This window comes from Cricetulus griseus, chromosome 2, assembly GCF_003668045.3.
Source record: "Cricetulus griseus strain 17A/GY chromosome 2, alternate assembly CriGri-PICRH-1.0, whole genome shotgun sequence".
Classification (NCBI taxonomy): domain Eukaryota; kingdom Metazoa; phylum Chordata; class Mammalia; order Rodentia; family Cricetidae; genus Cricetulus; species Cricetulus griseus.
Window position 1 is genome coordinate 201,831,182 of NC_048595.1, and position 20,203 is coordinate 201,851,384.

The 20,203-nt window shown below is 44.5% G+C and overlaps 1 protein-coding gene across 1 annotated transcript in view; it reads left to right on the forward strand.

The window, feature by feature from the left end:
• Positions 1-19,739, forward strand: part of Dnajc18 (DnaJ heat shock protein family (Hsp40) member C18) — a 35,917-nt gene extending 16,178 nt beyond the window's left edge. Inside the window, exons 4-8 of the mRNA XM_027400763.2 lie at positions 1,834-2,019; positions 6,734-6,843; positions 8,122-8,231; positions 11,748-11,920; positions 18,374-19,739. Of these exons, the coding sequence (XP_027256564.1) occupies positions 1,834-2,019; positions 6,734-6,843; positions 8,122-8,231; positions 11,748-11,920; positions 18,374-18,498 (704 nt within the window). The 3' untranslated portion in view covers positions 18,499-19,739. The remainder of the gene's footprint in view (positions 1-1,833; positions 2,020-6,733; positions 6,844-8,121; positions 8,232-11,747; positions 11,921-18,373) is intronic.
• The last annotated feature ends 464 nt before the right edge of the window (positions 19,740-20,203 follow it).

Consider the following 20,203-nt stretch of genomic DNA (forward strand, 5'->3'; position numbering starts at 1 on the left):
TGGAAGTCTCAGTAACCAATGCCGTTTCTTTGGGGAATCTGTCATATTTCAAGGAGTACACATGCTTAAGCAACCCTATTTGGGTACTTTGGCTTGTTTTTCTGCTTAGCTGAGGTTCTTATGCAAGCATTAATAGAGTCTTGTAGATCATAATAAAGTGCTCCTTCTGGCCTTGTTGACACCAGCAGGCACCTGAATCATAGAGCACAAGGGAATGCCTGTGTGTGCCGTGCGAGTGTGATGAGCATAACCCAAGTATGCCACTGTATGTATGGGGAGGGCGGAGAAGCCTCTTCCCGCCTGCTTTCACTTTTCTGAGACATTAGCCCAGGTTGTCATCAAACTTGCTATGTTGGTCCTCATACATCTCAAGTGCTAGGATTACAGGTACAATTTTCAGCTCTTGCAGATACATTTCTTAGTTTAGACTGTGGCCTAGAATGTGCTGAAATAAGACTTTGGCGAACCCTATGGGGCTTTTGTTTGTTTTTATGGTTTTTCAAGATAGGATTTCTCTGTGTAGCGCTGGCTGTCCTAGAACTCTCTCTGTAGACCAGGCTGGACTTGCACTCTGAGAAATACCCGCCTCTGCCTCCCAAGTGCTGAGTTTAAAAAAAAAAAAAAATTGCCACCACTGCCCAGCTGAAACAATTACTTATTTTAGTTTTTTTTCAGAACAGGGTTTCTCTGTGTAGCTTTGCCTGTACTAGAACTCACTCTGAAGACCAGGCTGGCCTTGAACTCACAGAGATCCATCTGCCTCTGCCTCCCAAGTGCTGAGATTAAAGATATACACCACCAATGCCTGGCTGAGCCCTTTGTTTTTATCCAAGCAGAAGGGGTTTTGCAGATTATTTTATTTAGGAGATTTTTTTTACTTCAATTTAATAATATTATAATACTGTAGGCTGTTTCAATAAACTGTTACTCTTAGATAAAACCAGAACACTGGTGTGTGTCTGTGAGGGGGGGAGGGCTGGGGGAGAAAGAGATCCTGAGCCTCATGTGGTAAGCATGCTCCTTATCTCTGAGTCTTAGTTCCATCCCTATAAGGCTTTTTTTTTTTTTTTTTTTTTTTTTTTTTTTGAGACGTGGTTTCTCTATGTAGCCCTGGCTGTCCTGGAACTCACTTTGTAGACCAGGCTGGCCTCAACCTCACAGAGATCAACTGCTTCTGTCTCCTAAGTGCTGGGATTAAAGACGGGTGCCACCACCACCTGGCTGAACACATTTCTTTTAAATTTTTGTTTATGTATATGTGTGTGCTTATTTGTCTGTCTGTGCACACGCCAGAACAGGGTGTCAAAACCCTAGAAACTAGAGTTACAGGCAGTTGTGAGTCACCCATTGTAATACTGAAACCTGAACCTGGGTTCTCTAAAAGAACAGCTAGTGCTCTTAAGCTCTGAGCCATCTCTCCAGACCCCCAAATTCCATTTTTGGGTAATAGGAGAATTAGCTATTTCTCCAACATGTCTGAAATTATAGGCAGCCTAACCTTGGTATAGGGTCCTAACATTAGGGCATCTGGGATGACTGGAGAACTCTTGGTTAGGAGTTAATGTTTACTTCGGTAGCAGTTCCTAGTTGCTGGGTTCTAGTGTTGTTTCTGTTTTATCAAGATTATGAACAATCTCTGGGGCAAGTCCTTTGGGGAAACTTTGTAGACCTAAGTACCTCTCTTTGGAATTCTGTGAGTCTGTCTAGCACTGATTCCAGGCCTCTTACTGCTGCTGTTGTTGATGATGGTGGTGGTGGTGATGATGGTGCTTCAGTGGTCAACCCCAGCCACAGCTAAGGATGTGCTCATGTGCTGCTTCTTGTTGGTTGCAGCAATAGGAAATGCCTTTGCGGTCCTGAGCAATCCTGACAAGAGACTGCGCTATGATGAGTATGGAGATGAGCAGATGACCTTCACTGCACCCCGAGCCAGATCTTACCATTATTACAGGGATTTTGAAGCTGACATCTCTCCAGAAGAACTATTCAATGTCTTCTTTGGAGGACATTTTCCTTCAGGTTGGTTTCTTTTTTTTTCTTTTCTTTTCTTTTTTTTTTTTTTTTTTTAATTTTGCCTGCATGTCTGTTTGTGCACCTAAGTGTAGCTGGTAACAGGGGAGGTCAGAAGAAATAGCAAGAATTTGGAGTGAGCTGAGTAGAAGTTTGACAGCCTCCAGCTGTGCAGAATTTTGACCATTATCATTTCATTTCTTTTACTGTTGTCACCCACTTGAAAAATGGGGCTGATATTTCAGGATTCCTTTGAAATAATTGTGTGTGTGTGTGTGTGTGTGTGTGTGTGTGTGTGTGTGTGTGTGCGTGCGTGCATATCACAGCACAAATTCTAGACAAGACAGAGTCTGAGTGCGCTGGCTGGTTTTAAACCCCTTGTGTAACCCAAAACCGCCTTGAACTTGCAGTCCTCTTCTCTCAGCCTTTCAAGTAGCTGTGACTGTGGACTGAGCTGCCAGGCCTGGCTGGAGGATTAGGGCATGCCCCTCGGGGTTAGGTATCTATAGTTTATAGACTAAGCAACAAAATACCTTTTATTAATGTCATTATCACAAAATTGCAATTTCAAAGAAATGTTAGACCTCCCCCTACCACAAATAATCTTTGGGAAAAGAAGGGACCATGGAGAGGGGGAGACAAGATAAAATAAAGGAGGGTCTAAGCATGTGATATACATGTATAAAAATATAACACTGGGGGATAGTGAGATGACTCATCAGGTAAAGGCTCTTCCCCCCAAGCTTGAAGACTTGAGTTTGAGCTCTGGGACCCATATGGGAAGAGAGAAACAGTACCTGAAAGTTGTCCTTTGACCTCCATACATGTGCTTTGCATTTATACATGTACACACATGGGCATGTACACATACACAAACACAATCTAAAATAAATAAATTAGGGTTATATTTTCAAAAGTTCTGCCAGGCAGTGTGTGTGTGGGGGGGGTACATGACTTTAATCCTAGTACTTGGGAGTCTGAGGCAAGCAGATCTCTGTGAGTTCGAGGCCAACCTGAACTACAGAATGAGTTCTAGAACAGACAGGACTATACAGAGAAACCCTGTCTTGAAAAATGAAAAAATAAATTAAAAATAATAAATTAATAAAAGTCCATTAGAGGCGAGGGAGATGGCTCAGTGGTTAAGGGCACTTGCTGCTCTTGCAGAGGACCAGGGTTTGATTCCCAGCACCCACATGGTGGCTCACAGCCATCTGTAACTCCAGTTCTAGGGGACCTGACACATTCTGGCTTATATGAACATTGTGTGCACATGATGCACACACATAAGTGTAGACAAACACTATACATATAAAATAAATTAAATTTTAACTGTCACAGTGAATTGCTGGGCATGGTGGTTTATATATAATCATAGTATTCATATATGGATCATAGTATTCATATGTACACAGTGATATGTGTGTGTGTGTGTGTGTGTGTGTGTGTGTGTGTGTGTTTATACATAAAATTCCAACATTTGGTGAGGAAGCATGAGCGTCAGAAGTTAAAGGTCATCCTTAATACATAGCAAATTGGGGGCCAACTGGACTACATGAGTCCCTGTCTTAGGAACAAAATAAGCTGGATGGTGACACACGCCTTTAATCCCAGCACTCGGGAGGCAGAGGCAGATGGATCTCTGTGAGTTTGAGGACAGCCTGGTCTACAGGGTGAGTTCCAGGACAGCCGAGGCTATACAGAAACTCTGTCTCAAAAAAGAAAAAGAAAAAAAAAAGAAAAGGCAAACAAAGAACACCACCATCACCAACAAAAATAAAACAAAAAGGGTGGCTGGGGTTCAGTGTCTAAGTACTGACTCACGGTGACTCACAAACATTTGACTCCAGTTCCAAGGGACTGACCTCTGCAGGCATACAGGTGGTGCACATACATACATGCAGATAAAAAGTCCATAAATAAATCTTTTATACATATTTTTTTAAGACAAGGTCTCTCATGTAGGCCTGGCTGTCCTAGAAAACTCTGTAGATCAGTCTGGCCTCAAACCCACAAAGATCTGCCTGCCTCAGCCTTGATTGCTGGAATTAAAAGTGTGTGGAACCACACCCCGAAACATAAAATAGATCTTTCAACGAACAAACAAAAACACATAAATTTGGGGTTGGAGAGATGGCTTAGCAGGTAAGAATACTTGTCCATGTAGAGTGTTAAGCCAGAAATCCTGAAGAGACTGACTCTGATGCAAAAACAACCAATCTTTATTTTCGAGTTGCAGCAGCACTGATAATAGCAGAGAGGGAGAGATCCAGAATAGTGGGAGAAGGTGGTTTATATAGTAGCCAGGCAGGAGGGCGGGGCTTGGGGAACTCTAAACCTGCTACAGGCTTGGGATTGGCTCAAGACCTCCAAGACTGCATAATTATACCCTTGGGATCGGCTCAAATCCTAGAGTTGTTTACTCGGTTCTGATTGATCCCTCCATGGGCGAAGGGACAAGCCATGCCTTGCTGACTGGAAGAGGCTGCCCCTGCTAAAGTGAGGGGGACACCTCTAGGCTAGGGTTATTACTTCCCTTAAGGGTGTCAAGCCACCAGACTAGAGGTACTACTTCCCTAAACTGAGGTCCGGAAAAGGTTGTGCCTCTAGACTAGAGGTTACTACCCTAGTTTCCTAGGTTGGAAAGTTCACACCCTTAAGCTGAAGGTTACTACTTTATTGCTCAGGAATTGGTCAGTTTTCCCTGCTCAGGGATTGGCTGGTTTTGTGGCAGGGGCAGAAATGGCTCTGGTTTCAGGGCCAAACTGTCTTTCTTCCTATGGTTCTTTTTAGTTTTTAGGCTCTAATTTCAGGGCCTGGGCAAATTTCTTTTGCATGTCCCTAATCTAGGGGCCAAGTATGATCTTTTGGCGTTAGTTTCAGAGTTAGGGTATTTTTCTCTGGCTATGGTGCCAAATCCAGGGTGTGTTTCTTTTACTGGCGGGGGTGGGGGGTGGGAGTGGGGGGGTGTTGCTTGGGGCCTAACCATTAAGGGGCTGTGTAGGGGCTATGGACCAGGGATTTTCTGTGGCCTGGGTCTCTTAAGAGGACCAGGGTTTGATTTCCAACACACACACACAGCAGCTCACTATCGTCTGTAACTCCATTTCCAAGTGGGTCTGATGCCTTCTTCTGGCCTGCATGGGCACTGTGGGCATGTAGTGCACAGACACGAAAGCAGGCAAAACACCATGTCTAGCTACATGACCAAGGCAACTCTTACAGGATAAAGTGTTTAATTAGGGACTTGCTTATAGTTTCAGAGTCTTAGTCTGTTATCATAATGGGAAGCAAACAGGCATGGTAATAGAGCAGTAGTTGAGAGCTTTACATCTGATCCACAGGCAGCAGTCAGAGAGAGATAGAGTGAACCTGGTGTGGGCTTTGAAACCTCAGAGCCCAACCCCACTGACAAACTCCTCCAACAAGACCACAGCTACTCCAACAAGGCCACACCTCCTAATCTTTCCCAGACAGTTCCACTAACTAGGGATAAAACATTCAAATGTATAAACCTGTGGGAGCCATTCTCCTTCAAACACCACATACCTGTAGTGAGATATTCACACACATTCCACCCCTGTGTCCCGCACTCTAGGTGCGGCAGTGACCTAGAGTAGGATTAGGTCTAGGGTCAGGACCCCGTACAAGCTGCCTTGGATCCTTGGGTGGATCCTTGGAGTAGGAACCTGCAGCGGTCATCTGTTTCTTGTGTAAGTGCCTTCTTCCCAAATAAAATTATGTTAACCTATTTTGAGCCTAGTCCAGTGAATCTTGATCCACGTGTCCACACATACCCATATACATAAAACTAAATCTTTTTAAAAATCACAGTGAAACCCATTTTCTTTACAGTCAATGTGTGCAACAAAATAGAACCCTGGGAAGTATATCACAGAGAGCCAGAATTTGAGAAAATTCAGTGCCAAGAAAATAAGTTAATTTTTTTGTGTTGCTAGGGATGCAGCCAGAGCCTCCAACATACTAGGCATGCTAAGCTACACCCCACCTATAAATTGAATTTTTTTTTCGAGAGAGAGGGTTTTTTTTTCTGTGTAACAGCCCCAGCTGTCCTAGAACTCACTCTGGAGACCAGGCTGGCCTCAAACTTACAGAGATCTGCCTGCCTCTGCCTCCCGAGTCCTGGGATTAAAGGCATGTAGCACTACTGCCTAGCTATAAATTGAGTTTTATAAGTGATTATTAAAGATGCTAGTGACTAGGCTGGAGAGATGACTCAGCTGTTAAAATCACTGATTGTTCTTCCAGAGGACCTGGATTCAGTTCCCAGCACCCACATGGCAACTCACACCTATCTGTAACTCCAAGATCTGACACCCTCACACAGACATACATGCAGACAAAAAAACCAATGCACATAAAAGTAAAAAAGATGCTAGTGACTAACACTGGACACAGAAGCAGACATAAGTATGTCAGATAGGATTCATGACCAAAATGCTGTCCTCTGGCCTTTTGGAGTTTTCTTCCATAAACTTGCAAAGGACTAGTCCATGAAGTCAGGAGAGCCTGGCACGTGCCATGCCCAGCTGGGCCTCTTGGCTCACCTACTGCCTTCTTTTTCTGCTGGCTCAGATAGGCAGATGCCCTGTCTTTAGCCTCCTGGGGGAAAAGACTTTGAAAAGGACCAAAAAGAAATTGCCATCTCATAAAAGTTCTCTCTCTCCCCCCTCCCTCCCTCTCTCTAATGTCTGTTTTCCAGGAAATATTCATATGTTCTCAAATGTGACAGATGACAGTCACTATTATCACAGACGGCACCGACATGAGAGGACACAGACACACAAAAGAGAGGAAGAGGACAAACCTCAGGTGCGTGTATGGTCAAGATTATATACACGGTCATACTGAGCCTGCTCCTCCTATGGCTGTATCAAGCCTGCTTCTGTGGTATATAATCAATCCTAGAAGTGCAATTGAGCTGTGTTGGTAAAATGTACTTTAAGCAATGATAAAAAGAGCTGGATAAGTGGCCCAAATGAGCCAGAATGTTGGTAATCCTCCATCCCTGATTCCTTTTTTGTATTTTCCTAGGGTCCCAGTTTCCCTGTAAGGCTGCCTCTCTCTCTCTCTCTCTCTCTCTCTCTCTCTCTCTCTCTCTCTCTCTCTCTCTCTCTCTCTCTCCTTCTCTCCTTTCTTTTTTCAGTTCTTTTTGTTTTAGACAGGTTCTCTCTATGTAGCTCTGGCTGGCCTGCAGCTCACTATGTGAACCAGACTGGCCTGGAGCTCACAGAGATCCACCTGCCTCTTTCTAAAGTCATATACCATGTCCAGCTTCTGCGGCTGGCTTAATCGAACTTTTCTTTACTACAGAAAACAAGAATCCTGCACAGGCAGTGGCAGCGCACGCCTTTAATCCCAGCACTCAGGATTCAGAGGCAGGCAGATCTCTGTGAATTCGAGGCCAGCCTGGCCTACAGAGCAAGTGCCAGGATAGGCTCCAAAGCCACACAGAGAAACCCTGTCTCAAAAAAAGAAAGAAAAGAAAAATAAGAATCCCTTTCTAAATATTCAGAACTAAAAGGGGTGTTAAGTAAGAAATCAGGAGTCTCACAGGAAGCTCAAAAGGCAGCTCTGCTGGGATCAGACTCAGGTTTACAGGCTTGGTAGCACCTGACTTAAGAGCTATCATGGTGGCTAAACACTGATGTACATATTCAAAAACAACAAAAGCAAACAAATACTATGCCTGTGACTGGTTCACAGCCCTGAGAGAATGTGCTCTTTCTCCAGACAATACTCAATGAAGGAGTATGATGAACCTCGACCCCACATTGTCAAGGGAGAATGTGGTCATCGCTGACACAGTTGGATATCATCAATTTTGGACAGCTGTGGCTTAACACTAGCCACTGCAGGAGCTCCATCTGTGTCTGGCAGGATTACCTAGAGATATAAGAGGCAGCAGGATTACTGACAGTCCAAGTTGGAGGGGCTTCCTTTAGCCTCTCAGCAGAGAGAATATGAGCTGTTTGGTTCTAAGCTGACACCCAGCCTTTTTGGCTTTGTGGATGTTCTGTGCAGTGCGTTAATAGTCTTCATTTTCTTTGGGATGTCTGTTCTCAGATACTTCCTTGTTTTCTTTCACAGACTCCATATTCCGCATTTGTCCAGTTGCTTCCAGTTCTGGTGATTGTGGTTATTTCTGTCATTACTCAGCTGCTGGCTGCTAATCCCCCATATAGTCTATTCTATAAATCGTAAGTGACTATTTCTAATTTTTCCTTTTTAACAGTCTTAAGGATGAAAGGCTTGGCCTGGCAGTGGTGGCACACACAAAATAAGACGGGGAGGGGGTGCACCCCTTTAATCTCAGCACTTGGGAGGCAGAGGCAGGTGGATCTCTGTGAGTTAGAGGCCAGCCTGGTCTCCAGAGTGAGACTTCCAGGACAGCCAGAGCTACACAGAGAAATCCTGTCTTGAAAAACACAAATTAGAAGAAGAAGAGGAGGAGGAAGAGGAAGGAGAGGAGGAGGAAGAGGAAGAGGAGAGAGAGGAGGAGGAGGAGGAAAGACTAAGGCTTTTGCTGATTCATGTTGATATTTCATTTCACCTTCCACTGTAGAAAATGCTGATCTTATGTTTTAAGGAAGAATCATGAATCATTCAAAGTTTCTCTAGTGTTTTCTGTGGGGGTACTAAATTTAGGTACTTGAAAACAACTAAACTAAACCAAAAGGAACAGCCAAGCAGGAATAATGTACTCAGTGAGTAACTGCTGCTTATACCTTAGGAGAGGAATTATTTTGTTGCATAGTGACACCCTCTGGTCAACTGCAAAATAGTCAGGATTGGTGTACAAGGACCAGAGGAATAATTTGAGATTGCTAATAAATCTTTCTCACATGGTGAAATCAGGAAGAAGTCCGATGACAACAGAAATGGTTGCTCATACCTCCAGTCCAGCATTGAAGAGGCAGGGACAGAGGATTGCTGTGATTCCAGGCCAGCATGAGCTACAGTGAGAGAGAGAGTCAGAGAAGAGAGAGGTGGGATGGGGAGGAGAGGGAAAGAGAAGAGGAAGAAGAGGGAAGCGAGAGAGGGCAGGTTGTGATGGGTGGGTTTGGAATGCTAGGTAGTGACTGGGACCTAGTGATTTTTTTTTTCAATGTTTCTAATTGAAAGGAAGGACTGGAGAGATGGCTCAGAGCAGCATTAGCTGTTCTTGCAAAAGACCCAGGTTTAATTCCAAGCACTCACGTGGTGGGTCACAACTTCAGTTCTAGGGGATCTGATGCCCTCTTCTGGCCTCTGCAGTCACCATACATCCTGCAGACGGTTCACAGACATTCAAGCAGTCAAAATGCACATAAAATTAAGATTAATAAAAATTACAAGGAGGAGTGGAGCATGCCTTTAATCCCAGCACTCAGAGGCAGAAGGATCTCTGAGTTCAGGACCAGCCTGGTCTACAGAGTGAGTTTCAGGACAGCCAGAGCTATTATGCAGAGAAACTCTGTCTTGAAGAAAAAAAAAAAAAAAAAAACAATTACAAGAAGGACATTTGTTATTGATAAGGATATAGAGTCAAACTATGCTATTTTGTTTCTTTGCTTTTGCTGAGGACAAAATTTGTTATGATGCTTGTTGAGGCATGTAGGTTATATATAAATACAGATTAGGAATCTTTTTTTTTTTTAAATTTTCCTCTTAGTGCATTTAATTGCTTTGATCAAAGTTTGGTCCCTTAAGTGAAGACTCAAGAGCATCAGCTGGTAACACATTCAGACCTGTTAGAAAAGTTAACCTCAAGCTGGACATGGTGGTGCACCCTTTTCATCCCAGCACCTCAGAGGCAGAAGCCGGTGGAGCTCTATAAATTCCAGGTCATCCTGTCTACACAGTGAGTTCCAAGACCAAAAGAAAGAAGAGAGAAAGAGAAATAAACTTCAGTTTTGTTTTTGTTTTGTTTTGTTTTTTGAGAATCTCTCACTGTGTAGTCTAGCTGGCCTCAGATTCACAGCAATCTTCCTGCCTCAACCTCCCAAAGCAGAAATTAATTAGTTTACTTTGTTTTGGGGAGTAGATCTTGCTATGTAGCTCAGGCAGGTCTCATATGTTTGGTTCTCTTGCTCCCAGCTTCTGAGTGCTAGGACTACAAGATATGTCCACCAGAGCTAAGTGCTAGGTATGCATGTGTATACCACTAGATCTGGCTTTTTGTTTTTTGAAGTATCCAGGAATTCTTAGGCATTTGTTTGTTTTTTTATGCATAGGTGACTGTGAAGCCAATAAGATGGCTAGCACAGTGGCAGTACTTGCTGCCAAGCCTGGTGGACCTGAGGCTGATCCCCAGGACCCATCTTGTAGAAAGAGAGAATGCAGTCTCTCAAGTTCTCCTCTAACTTCCACACATGTGCTAGGCTCTGCACACACCTGCACTCACATATGTACAAAACAAATAAATAAGGCTGGGTGTGGTGGCACATGCTTTTAATCCCAGCACGTGGGAAACAGAGGTAGGCCTGTCTCCATATGTTCAAGACCGGCAAGTTCCAGTTCAGCCAGGGATATAAAGTGAGACCATGTCTCAGAAAACAAAAAATAAATGTGTGGGGGGCTTGCTAGTGCCTGTGTGATCAGAGGACAGCTTCTGGGAGCTGGTTTATGCCTTCTACCTTACTAAGGCAGATCTCCCTTGTTTCTGCTACTCAGTTTCATATTCCAGGTTGCTGGGCTATATGCTTCCAGCCAACTCTGTTGTCTACTTCCTACCTTGCTGGAGAAGTATGAGGTTATAGGTGCATGCACTTTGTCTGGCTTTCGACATGGGCTCTGGCTACCAAACTGAGGTCCTTGGGCTTAATGGCTATAACCTTTGCTTGCTGAGCCATTTCCCCGCTGCCACACACACATCCTGAATTACTTTGTTTGAGACATAGTCTCATGTAGCCAAGACTAGACTTGAACTCATCATTGTAGCTGAGGATGATCTTGAACTTCTGATCCTCCTGCTTCTTTCTCTCAAGTGCAGGGATTACAGGGGAGTGCCACTACTCCTAGTTTTATTTGGGTGGGGAAAATCCCAGGGCTTTATATATGCTAGGCAAGCATTATACCAACTGAATCACATACACAACTGTCAAAACAAGCTTTTAAAGGATTAGTCATCTACTTTTCACACAGAAAGCCATGTCAGAAAGGTAAGCCTTGCCGGGCATTGGTGGCTCACGCCTTTAATCCCAACACTCGGGAGGCAGAGGCAGACGGATCGGATCTCTGTAAGTTCGAGGCCATCCTGGTCTACAGAATGAGTGCCAGGATAGGCTCCAAATCTACACAGAGAAACCCTGTCTCGAAAAATCAAAAAAGAAAAAAAGAAGAAAGGGCTAGAAAGTCTTGGGCTAGAGAGATGCTGCAGGTAAGAGCAGCATCTGGACTGTTCTTCCAGAGGTTCTGAGTTTAATTCTCAGCATCCACATGGCAGCTCACAGCCATCTGTAACTGGAGTCCTATGGGATCAGGTACCCTTTTCTGATACACCTTACCAAAAAAAAAAAAAAATCGAAGAAAGAAAGGTGAGTCTTTGGAAAGAATAAACTGTAAGCTACATTGGTAATTGTCAGATTGCTTACTTGATGCCTATAGTGATGCCTGTGTTCTATTTCACTAGTTGATTAACAAATGTTGGGAGACGATGGCAATCATGTTTATAAGCCAGTCAAGAGTAAGATTGTCAGGTAGCACAGGCTGATGAGAGCCACTCTCTGTTTCAGAACCCTGGGCTACACCATTTCTAGAGAAACGCAGAACCTGCAGGTGCCTTACTTTGTGGATAAAAACTTTGACAAGGCCTACAGAGGAGCTTCTCTTCGTGACCTCGAGAAAACAATAGAGAAAGATTACATTGATTACATACAAACAAGCTGTTGGAAGGAGAAACAGCAAAGTAAGTAAGGCCAAGCAGGCGGTCATGAGGTCTGCCCAGCCTCCTGACCCCTGTCCTCTGCTGGTGAGCAGAGACAGAGGACAAACACCCACTCAGATATTACAGCAAAGAATTTGACTAGGATTGGAAAACTTAGAAACTTGGGTATCTTTGTATTCTCCTATTGTATTTTCTTCTCTCTGCCACCTGCTCCCCATGAGGAGTGGAATTACTACATAGCCCTAGCTATGGGTCAAGCTGGTCTCAGAGATCTGCCTGTCTCTGCCTATAGGCTGCTGCTATGTAGCCCTAGATTTTTGATCTTCCTGAGGACTTAGATTACACGTATGCAGTAGCTTTCCCATTTTACTGCAGGACACCCTGTGGGAATTCTTGCTCTTCTTGTCGATGTCCTAAGGTCCCTAGCCTCACCAGTCACTGGACCCATTTTGCATCTCAACTTCATTATGAAGTTCTCAGTGCTATCTGGTTTTCTTCACAATCCCTAAATCCCACATTTCCTAGAGAGAAATCTGATTGAGCCAGCCTCCCTTATGGAGTCAAATCAGAAGTTTAGAAGTTGCTGGCATGAGCCAAACAGTGGTGGTGCATGTCTTTTATCCCAGCTCTGAGGAGGCAGAGGTAGAGGCAGGCCGATCTCTGTGAGTTCCTGGACAACCAGAGCTACACAGAGAGACCCTGTCTCGAAAAACAAAACAAAAGAAGAAGAAGTTGGTAGCATGGAGTCTGGTGTCCCCTTACTTCTTGTTGCTTGTGGGTACGTAGAAGAAGAGTGACCTCCTGGGTCTGGCTTTTCAGTAGGATGAATGTGAACAGATCTTTCTTCTCTTTCCCTCACAGGAGACAATGTCTCCCACTTGGCTTACAGCTCTGGTTGTTACTGGGGAGTGCTGGCAGCAGTAGTAGCCCTATCTCAGCCAGTAGTTTCATTTTAAATCCCAATGTGTATACTGCCCCCACATACAGTATACACACACACACACAGAGTAACTGCATCTTGGCTTTGCAAACTGGGCTTTGTTGATTTTTTTTTCAAAGCAAACTATAACTCATCTTTTAAGCTTTATTACTGGACGTCTCTAAATGTGAACTGATAAAATTAGTTCTTTGGTCACAGTGCTTCTAAGCTCTTGCTGCCCCGTCATGTACTCCTACCCGCACTGAGTTAACCTGCCCTTCCTTTGTGTTCTTAAAGCCCTTTGCTCTTCCTGCTAGCACAGTACTGATCAATAGCATTAGTGGTCCATAGGTGCATGCAGGTTCCGTCTGCAGGACTGCTGGCCCTAAGGAGCAGACTGTCTTACTAATTCTGTGTCCTAGGCTTCGGGCAGAGTCCTGGCTTGAGAACAGGTGTTCAACACATGATACCCTCATACTGGAAAACAGTGCACTGATGAGGAATGTAACGGATCAGTGCTGACATCTTATCCTTCTCCCTCAGGGGCTTTGCCTCTGCCCTCTATTTCTACAGGGCAAAGCTTAGCTACCCTCTCAAATAAGGGGCAGTTAAACAGGATAAAGTTGCTTTTACCTACCTCGTTGTTAAATTAGTTTTGTTTGGCTGCTTGGGTTTTTTTATTTTTTATTTTTTTATTTTATTTTATTTTATTTTATTTTGAGACAGTCTCACTGTGTAGCTCTGGCTGTCCTGGAACTAACTATGCAGACCAGGCTGTTTAAATTAGATTTTGTCTTTTAGAAATCGGGAAAGGACTGGGTGAGGTGGTATAGGCCTGTGATCTCAGCACTTGGGAGAAAGAGATAGGAAGATTTTGAGTATAAGGTCAGACTGCACTACATAGTAAGACTCTGTCTTGGGAAAAAAAAAAAAAAAAAAGCAGGCTAGTGAGGTGGGTCAGTAGGTAAAGGCAATTGACACCAAGCCTGACTCCAGTTCAATCCAGGACCCAGAAGTAGAAAGAGAGAACTGGCTGGGCGGTGGTGGCGCATGCCTTTAATCCAAGCACTTGGGAGGCAGAGGCCGGTGGATCTCTGAGTTCGAGACCAGCCTGGTCTACAAGAGCTAGTTCCAGGACAGCCTCCAAAGCCACAGAGAAACCCTGTCTGAAAAAACCAAGAAAAGAAAAGAGAGAACTGACTCCCAAAAGTTGCTCTCATACATGACAGCCACATACATGTTATGGTACATGCATGAGGGTGCACACACACAAAAATAAATAAAGGGAATTTTTGTGTGTGTGTGTAAGCAGGGTTTCTCTGTGGCTTTGGAGGTTGTCCTGGAACTAGCTCTTGTAGGCCAGGCTGGTCTCGAACTCACAGAGATCTGGCATAAAGGGAAATTTTTTTAAAAAAAGAAAGAAAAAGAAATTGAGAAAGAGTTTGGTGTTTAGTCCAGGTTGGCCTCAAGCTCACAGAGATTAAGCTGGGCTTAAAGATGTTCCCCAGCAAGGCCTGCCCCAGGAAAAAAATTAGGAGCAAGAACCTGTGTAGCTGGGCAGTGGTGGCACACGCCTTTAGTACCAGCACTGAGGGCAGGGGAGGGGGGGCACAGAGGCAGGCGAATCTCTGTGAGTTCGAGACCAGCCTGGTCTACAAGAGCTAGTTCCAGGACAACCTCCAAAGCCACAGAGAAACCCTGTCTCAAACAAACAAATGAACCTACGTGGATCTAAATCAGGTGAAAGCCTCAGTAATGTGTCTAAGCATCCCCTTTGTGTTGGGCACAGGAATGGTTTGCTTTCTGCAAGAACTACATGAAAATCTGCATTTTTCATTCTTCAGATGCCCTCCACAAGCACACATACACACACACCACATACACAGATACACATGCAACTTGCACACATAAACACACAAGCACAGGTGTGCACACACACTTGTGTGCTCCCACATGAGCATGCACGTGTATCATATTCTACTCTGTGGCCTTAAGATGCTGACCATGCAGAAAGATGAAGGATTTCCCTAAGAGTTGTGTCTGAGCTTTTGTTCCCATTCACATTCAGGTGAGGCTTATTCAGATCTGTGGCCTCCAAAGTCTTTTGGGATACCAAGGCAGGAGGATCAGGTATTCAGGGGCCTGCTGTGGCTACAGAGTGAGTTCATGGCTAGCCTGGGCAACTTAATAAGCCACATCTCAAAATGTCTGTTTATTTGTTTTTAAAAGAACTGAGGGTATGGCTCAGTGTTATAGCTTATGCCTAGCAGCATACATAAAGTCCTTAGGATCTACCCTCAGTTAAAACACACACACACACACACACACACACACACACACACACACACACACACACATTGACTGAGCCTGATGTGTGCAGTTCACCAGTTCTGAATGGAGGTTGTCAGCACATACTCCTGAAGAAACCTACTGCTAGCATTTAAACACAATGGTTCTGTAGGGTCTCCACACCACCCAAGTGCCATTTGAGAGCAGGCAGCATCTGCCCTCTGAATCCAGCAGCAAGTGCATCCAGGAAGTTAAATTTAGCACTTTGAGGTTGTAAAAATAAACTCACTTGAGAGCAAAGTTCACTCTTGGCAAAATACCAAATGGAAATTTTATCAAGGGTAGCCATTGTCTTTGAAAAATCTTTATTAATCCTTTTATTGGCTTTCCCCTGGAATGCCTAATTCGGGTAATTTTTTTATGAGTGATCATTTGCTATGGATGATAATCATCCTGTTTACTCTTTCATGGATATATCTGCATATTGAACACACTGCCAGGGAAAGTGGCTATGCCACTGCTGGGCAGGATACAAGTGACGGTCAAGAGCTGCTTCCTGGCCTGGTCCCACAGAGCTGAATGAGTCCTGGCCTTGGAGTGAGCACTCCTTTCTGAGCCCTTGAGCAGGATAACAGTGGGTAGAATCCAGGCTTTGAAGTGGGGAAAGAATTCATTTCCCCCTAGAGGCTGTAGGGTGTGTGTGTGTGTGTGTGTGTGTGTGTGTGTGTGTGTGTGTGTGTGTGTGTGTGTTGTGTGTTTAACACAGTGCCTGGAACACAGTAATACATTATTCCTGGTGAAATCCAGACTTGTACAGCTTCACACAAGAGACTAAAGGGCAGTGTCCCATGGGACTGGGTCATTTTTGTTTGTTTTTTGTTTCTCTGTTTTGTTTTCTCCTTTAAGGAGAAAAAGTATTTTCTTGATCCTGCTCCTCCCAAAGACTTCATTCTTTCATTTTATTTATAAGTTACTGAGTCCTGGGGCTGGAGGGATGACTCAGTGGTTAGGAGCACTCACTGCTCTGCAGAGGCCTCTGTTCCCAGAACCCAAGTAAGGTGACTTACAACTCTAACTCCAGTTCCAAAGGATCCAGCACCCTCTTCTGACCGCACAGACTCATGTGTGCCTGTGCATGGTGTACATACATGCCCTATGTGAGGCACTCAGACATACACATAAAATAATTTTTAAAAGTTTCACTTTAAGCCAGGCATTGGTGTCGCACGCCTTTAATCCCAGCACTTGGGAGGCAGAGGCAGGCAGATCTCTGTGAGTTCGAGGCCAGCCTGGTCTCCAGAGCGGGTGCCAGGATAGGCTCCAAAGCTACACAGAGAAACCCTGTCTCAGAAAAAAAAAAAAAAAAAAAAAAAAAAAGTTTGACTTTATTTTATATGTGAATCTTTTGTCTGCATATATATCTGTGCACCACATGTGTGCTTGGTGCCTGGAGAGGTCAGAAGAGAGCATTGGGTCCCCTGGAACTAGTTATGAGCAACAAGTGCTCTTATCTTTGAGCCATCTTTCCATCCCCTAAAATATTTTTTAAGTTATTGAGTATTAACACAATTGTTAAAAGTATTATATTCTTTGAGTAGTCACTTGGTTTGTGCCTCTTCATTGCTCCTGAGCAGCGTTGTCTGACCTGGTTTCAGTGAGCTTTGTGAAAGCAATCCATATCAGCTTGTTACAGTGGCTGTCAAGACAGACAGCCCTAAGTGTCATTAGTCTCTAATGCCTCTGGATGAGGACTTCAGAGAAGGAGACACATAAGAGGCAATACACAAAACTGCCCAGGGAGCAGAGCCACAGAATCTGTTCTGGACTCTTGGTGTAGCTGTGACTCTAAAGGATCAAGTCTCCTGGGCAGACTTCCTAAAGAAGCCCTAGGAAGGAGTGCTGAACACCTAGTGGGTGCAGCACACAACCCTCCACAGAGCCCTGTGATTGTGCCAAGGCAGGCCCTGGTATGCAGACACTGTGGGCACCCCACCAAGGGTAAGAGCACATTGTTCTGCAGCCTGGGAGACCCACAGCCTGCCAAGCCACTGCTGGCTGGAGTCCAGGTCTGCAGTGCCATCTCTTCAGGGAGGGTTGTCATGCTCATCCATCCCTCACCCTGGAGTCTTTATTTGGTATAAATAGGATCATTGTGAGCAGAAATGCCAGGCAGTATTTTGTGATGATAGACATTTATTCAGAGGTCCATGCCCATTGTTCTCTGACTGAAGGCTAATTCCTGTGTCCTCGAGTTTGCTGATTAATTAGACAGGTGTGTTTTGTTCCACCAAGAAAAATAAAACCTGTCAGCAAGGTGATTAAGAATGGAAGGCATATTTCAAAATGATTAAAATAGCATTTCCACAGCCATGGCCCTTTAACAGCTGTCTGCTGTTGGCAGCTCTCAGAAGCCATGAAGCCCATCCAACGTGCTACTGTATTAACATGTGGTCACATGACATGTCTCCAAAGGTGCATCTTAGGAGTTCCCCCTAAGAAGAAGGAACTTGTAAGAGAATAAAAACAAAACAAAACAAAACAAAAAACACACACACAAAAAAAAGAGAGAGAGAGAGAGAGACAAAGAGAATAAAAACTTAGACCAACCACTGTGGAGTTGGGAAACACAGCAGATATTATATTCCATTTAAAAATAGAATGGCCTACTCTATCCTGAGGAGAAAATGAGATTTATTTAGTCAAGGACACAGAGGTCACTAGACTGAGATGATTTCACTTTTAAAAGAGCCGTATGAGTCAGGGACCTTATATGTGGTGAGGGAATGAAGAACGCTGCTAGCCTGACCCTCTGTAGATGTCCACCTACCAGAGTAGACCCGAGTCATGTGTGACTTAGGTGCCTGCAATGCTGAGGGAAGAATAAGCAGCTGTCTTTGTTCAGATGACAGGAATAGTCAATGAGGGTCCAGTCCATCCTCCCTGCCCCCACTGCCATCAGATCATCACTGCAGCAACGCCATGGCAATCTCCCCTTTCTGCACTTGTTCAGGCTTTCTAAGCCTGGGGCCAAATGTTTTGTTGATAAGAACAAAGCCTTGTCACGGCACAGACTGGGGGAGGGGGTTCCAGGCAGCATTCACCCTCAGCACGTGGTGCAGTGGCCATCAGATACCTTTAGGATAGAGGAGCAGCATTGCCTGGATGGAGTAGAGCAGTGTGGCATGAAAGTAAGGCCTTTTGAATCAATCTAGAGATACTGAAATGAAAGCACTCAATGTTAATGAACCTTCACTTGTATCTTTCAGAGTCAGAGCTGACCAATTTGGCGGGGTTATATAGAGATGAGCGACTACGGCAGAAAGCAGAGTCACTGAAACTTGAAAACTGTGAAAAACTTTCCAAGCTAATTGGCCTCCGGAGGGGTGGCTGAAAGGACAATGGCCGGCTCAGGATGGGGGTTTCTTAATCGTTACTATTTACATGGCAAATTCCATTTTATAATACACATTAGGAAATGATGAACACTTACTATCTGCTATCTTTGTTGGGCAGAGCTACAGGACATGGAGCCACACTTGTCACCCTCCAGTTCTTCCAGGCCTGGCCCCCAGGGCAGGGATAATTCATCTAAGTTCCACGAATGGGAAAGTTTGGACTCAGCTCCTCTGTGAATGTAGATCAGGGCATCCCAGAGAAGACCCGTGTTTCCTCTTTCATCCTGCCTGCAGCAAAAGTCACTCCCTAGAAATTTCTAGTCTCAGCCAGTGCACTTCGGAGTTTGGATGGTGTTTGCCCAGAATTATACCTCTCTCTGATATAAAGCCACCGTCCCCTAGTGTTCTGTTTTCCACTCCCTAAGGAGAGTGTAGAGAAATTGAACTGTTTAGCCAATAGTTTGGTGTTATTCCAGTCTCTGTTGAGGCAGGAGCATTAGCAAACTGCCTGATTTGTGGTTTATCTTTCTTTTTTGAAAGAAGGGCTCATTCTGTAGCCCAGGCTAACCTGGAACTCACTCTATAGTCCAAGCTGGCCTTGAATTTGCCATGACCCTCCTAAGTGCTGGAATTACAGGCATGAGCTACCATTCCCAGTGAGGTTCCTTTGTCTCTTTCAGAGGGTCTTAAAGTAAAACCTGTTGAGCAGGCTGAATGTGGTGGCACACACCTTTAATCCTACACTTACAAGCAGAGGCAGGCCAATCTTTATGAGCTCTAGGCCAGCCTGGGCCACATAGCAAGTTCCCCACCAGCCAAAGTTATATAATCAGATCTTGTCTCAAAAAGAAAAAAACAGAAAATAAAAACCCTGTTGAGCTGTGAAACAGTTCCATGGACAGTTGAGCAGCAGAAGACAGGGCTAAGGAAGGTCAAATACCCCTGTAGACACTCAAGTCCATTCCTGAACTAGAGAGCATTCCCTGTGTCCTTCCCCTTTAAACCATCATTGATTATGGTATGTCGTAAGCTGAACACAAGTATGCAGAGAAGTGCAGTGGTCAAACCCAAGAGAAGGTTCAGACACAAAGGGAGGAGCCTGTCTCTGCCGATGGAGGGCTGATGTTAGCCTTAGCAGTCAGTATCCTTCGAATTTTAATACAAGGTGATCTTTCATTCTTTCAATATTTATGGAGTGCCTACTACAAAGCAATGGCTTTCACTTTTTTTTTTTTAACTTTTGCCTCCTCACAATTTGTGAAGCTGGTGTATTACCTCTTTTATGAATCAAAACAGGATACATGGTTGGCCTGGCTCATATGACTAGGTGAGGAAGTACAAAATGCGAGAGATCATCCTATTTCTCAGGTGATTCTAGCCAGGTTGGTAAAACAGAGATTTTCCCTTGGATAACTCTGTCCTCCAGGGCACCTCTATCCCCAACTTGCATCCTTTCGATGGCATCCCTTCAGGACTGCTTCCCTACTGGTCTTTCAGAAGCAGGACCAGGGCTGGAGAGATGCTTAGTAGTTAAGACACTGGCTGTTCTTCCAAAGGACTCAGGTTCAATTCCCAACATTCACATGGAAGATCCCAACCTCTGTAACTCCAGGTCCAGAAGATTAGCTCCCTCTTCTGGCCTTCACAGGTGCACTGAGTGCACCTGGTGCACAAACATACATGCAGACAAAATACTCATAC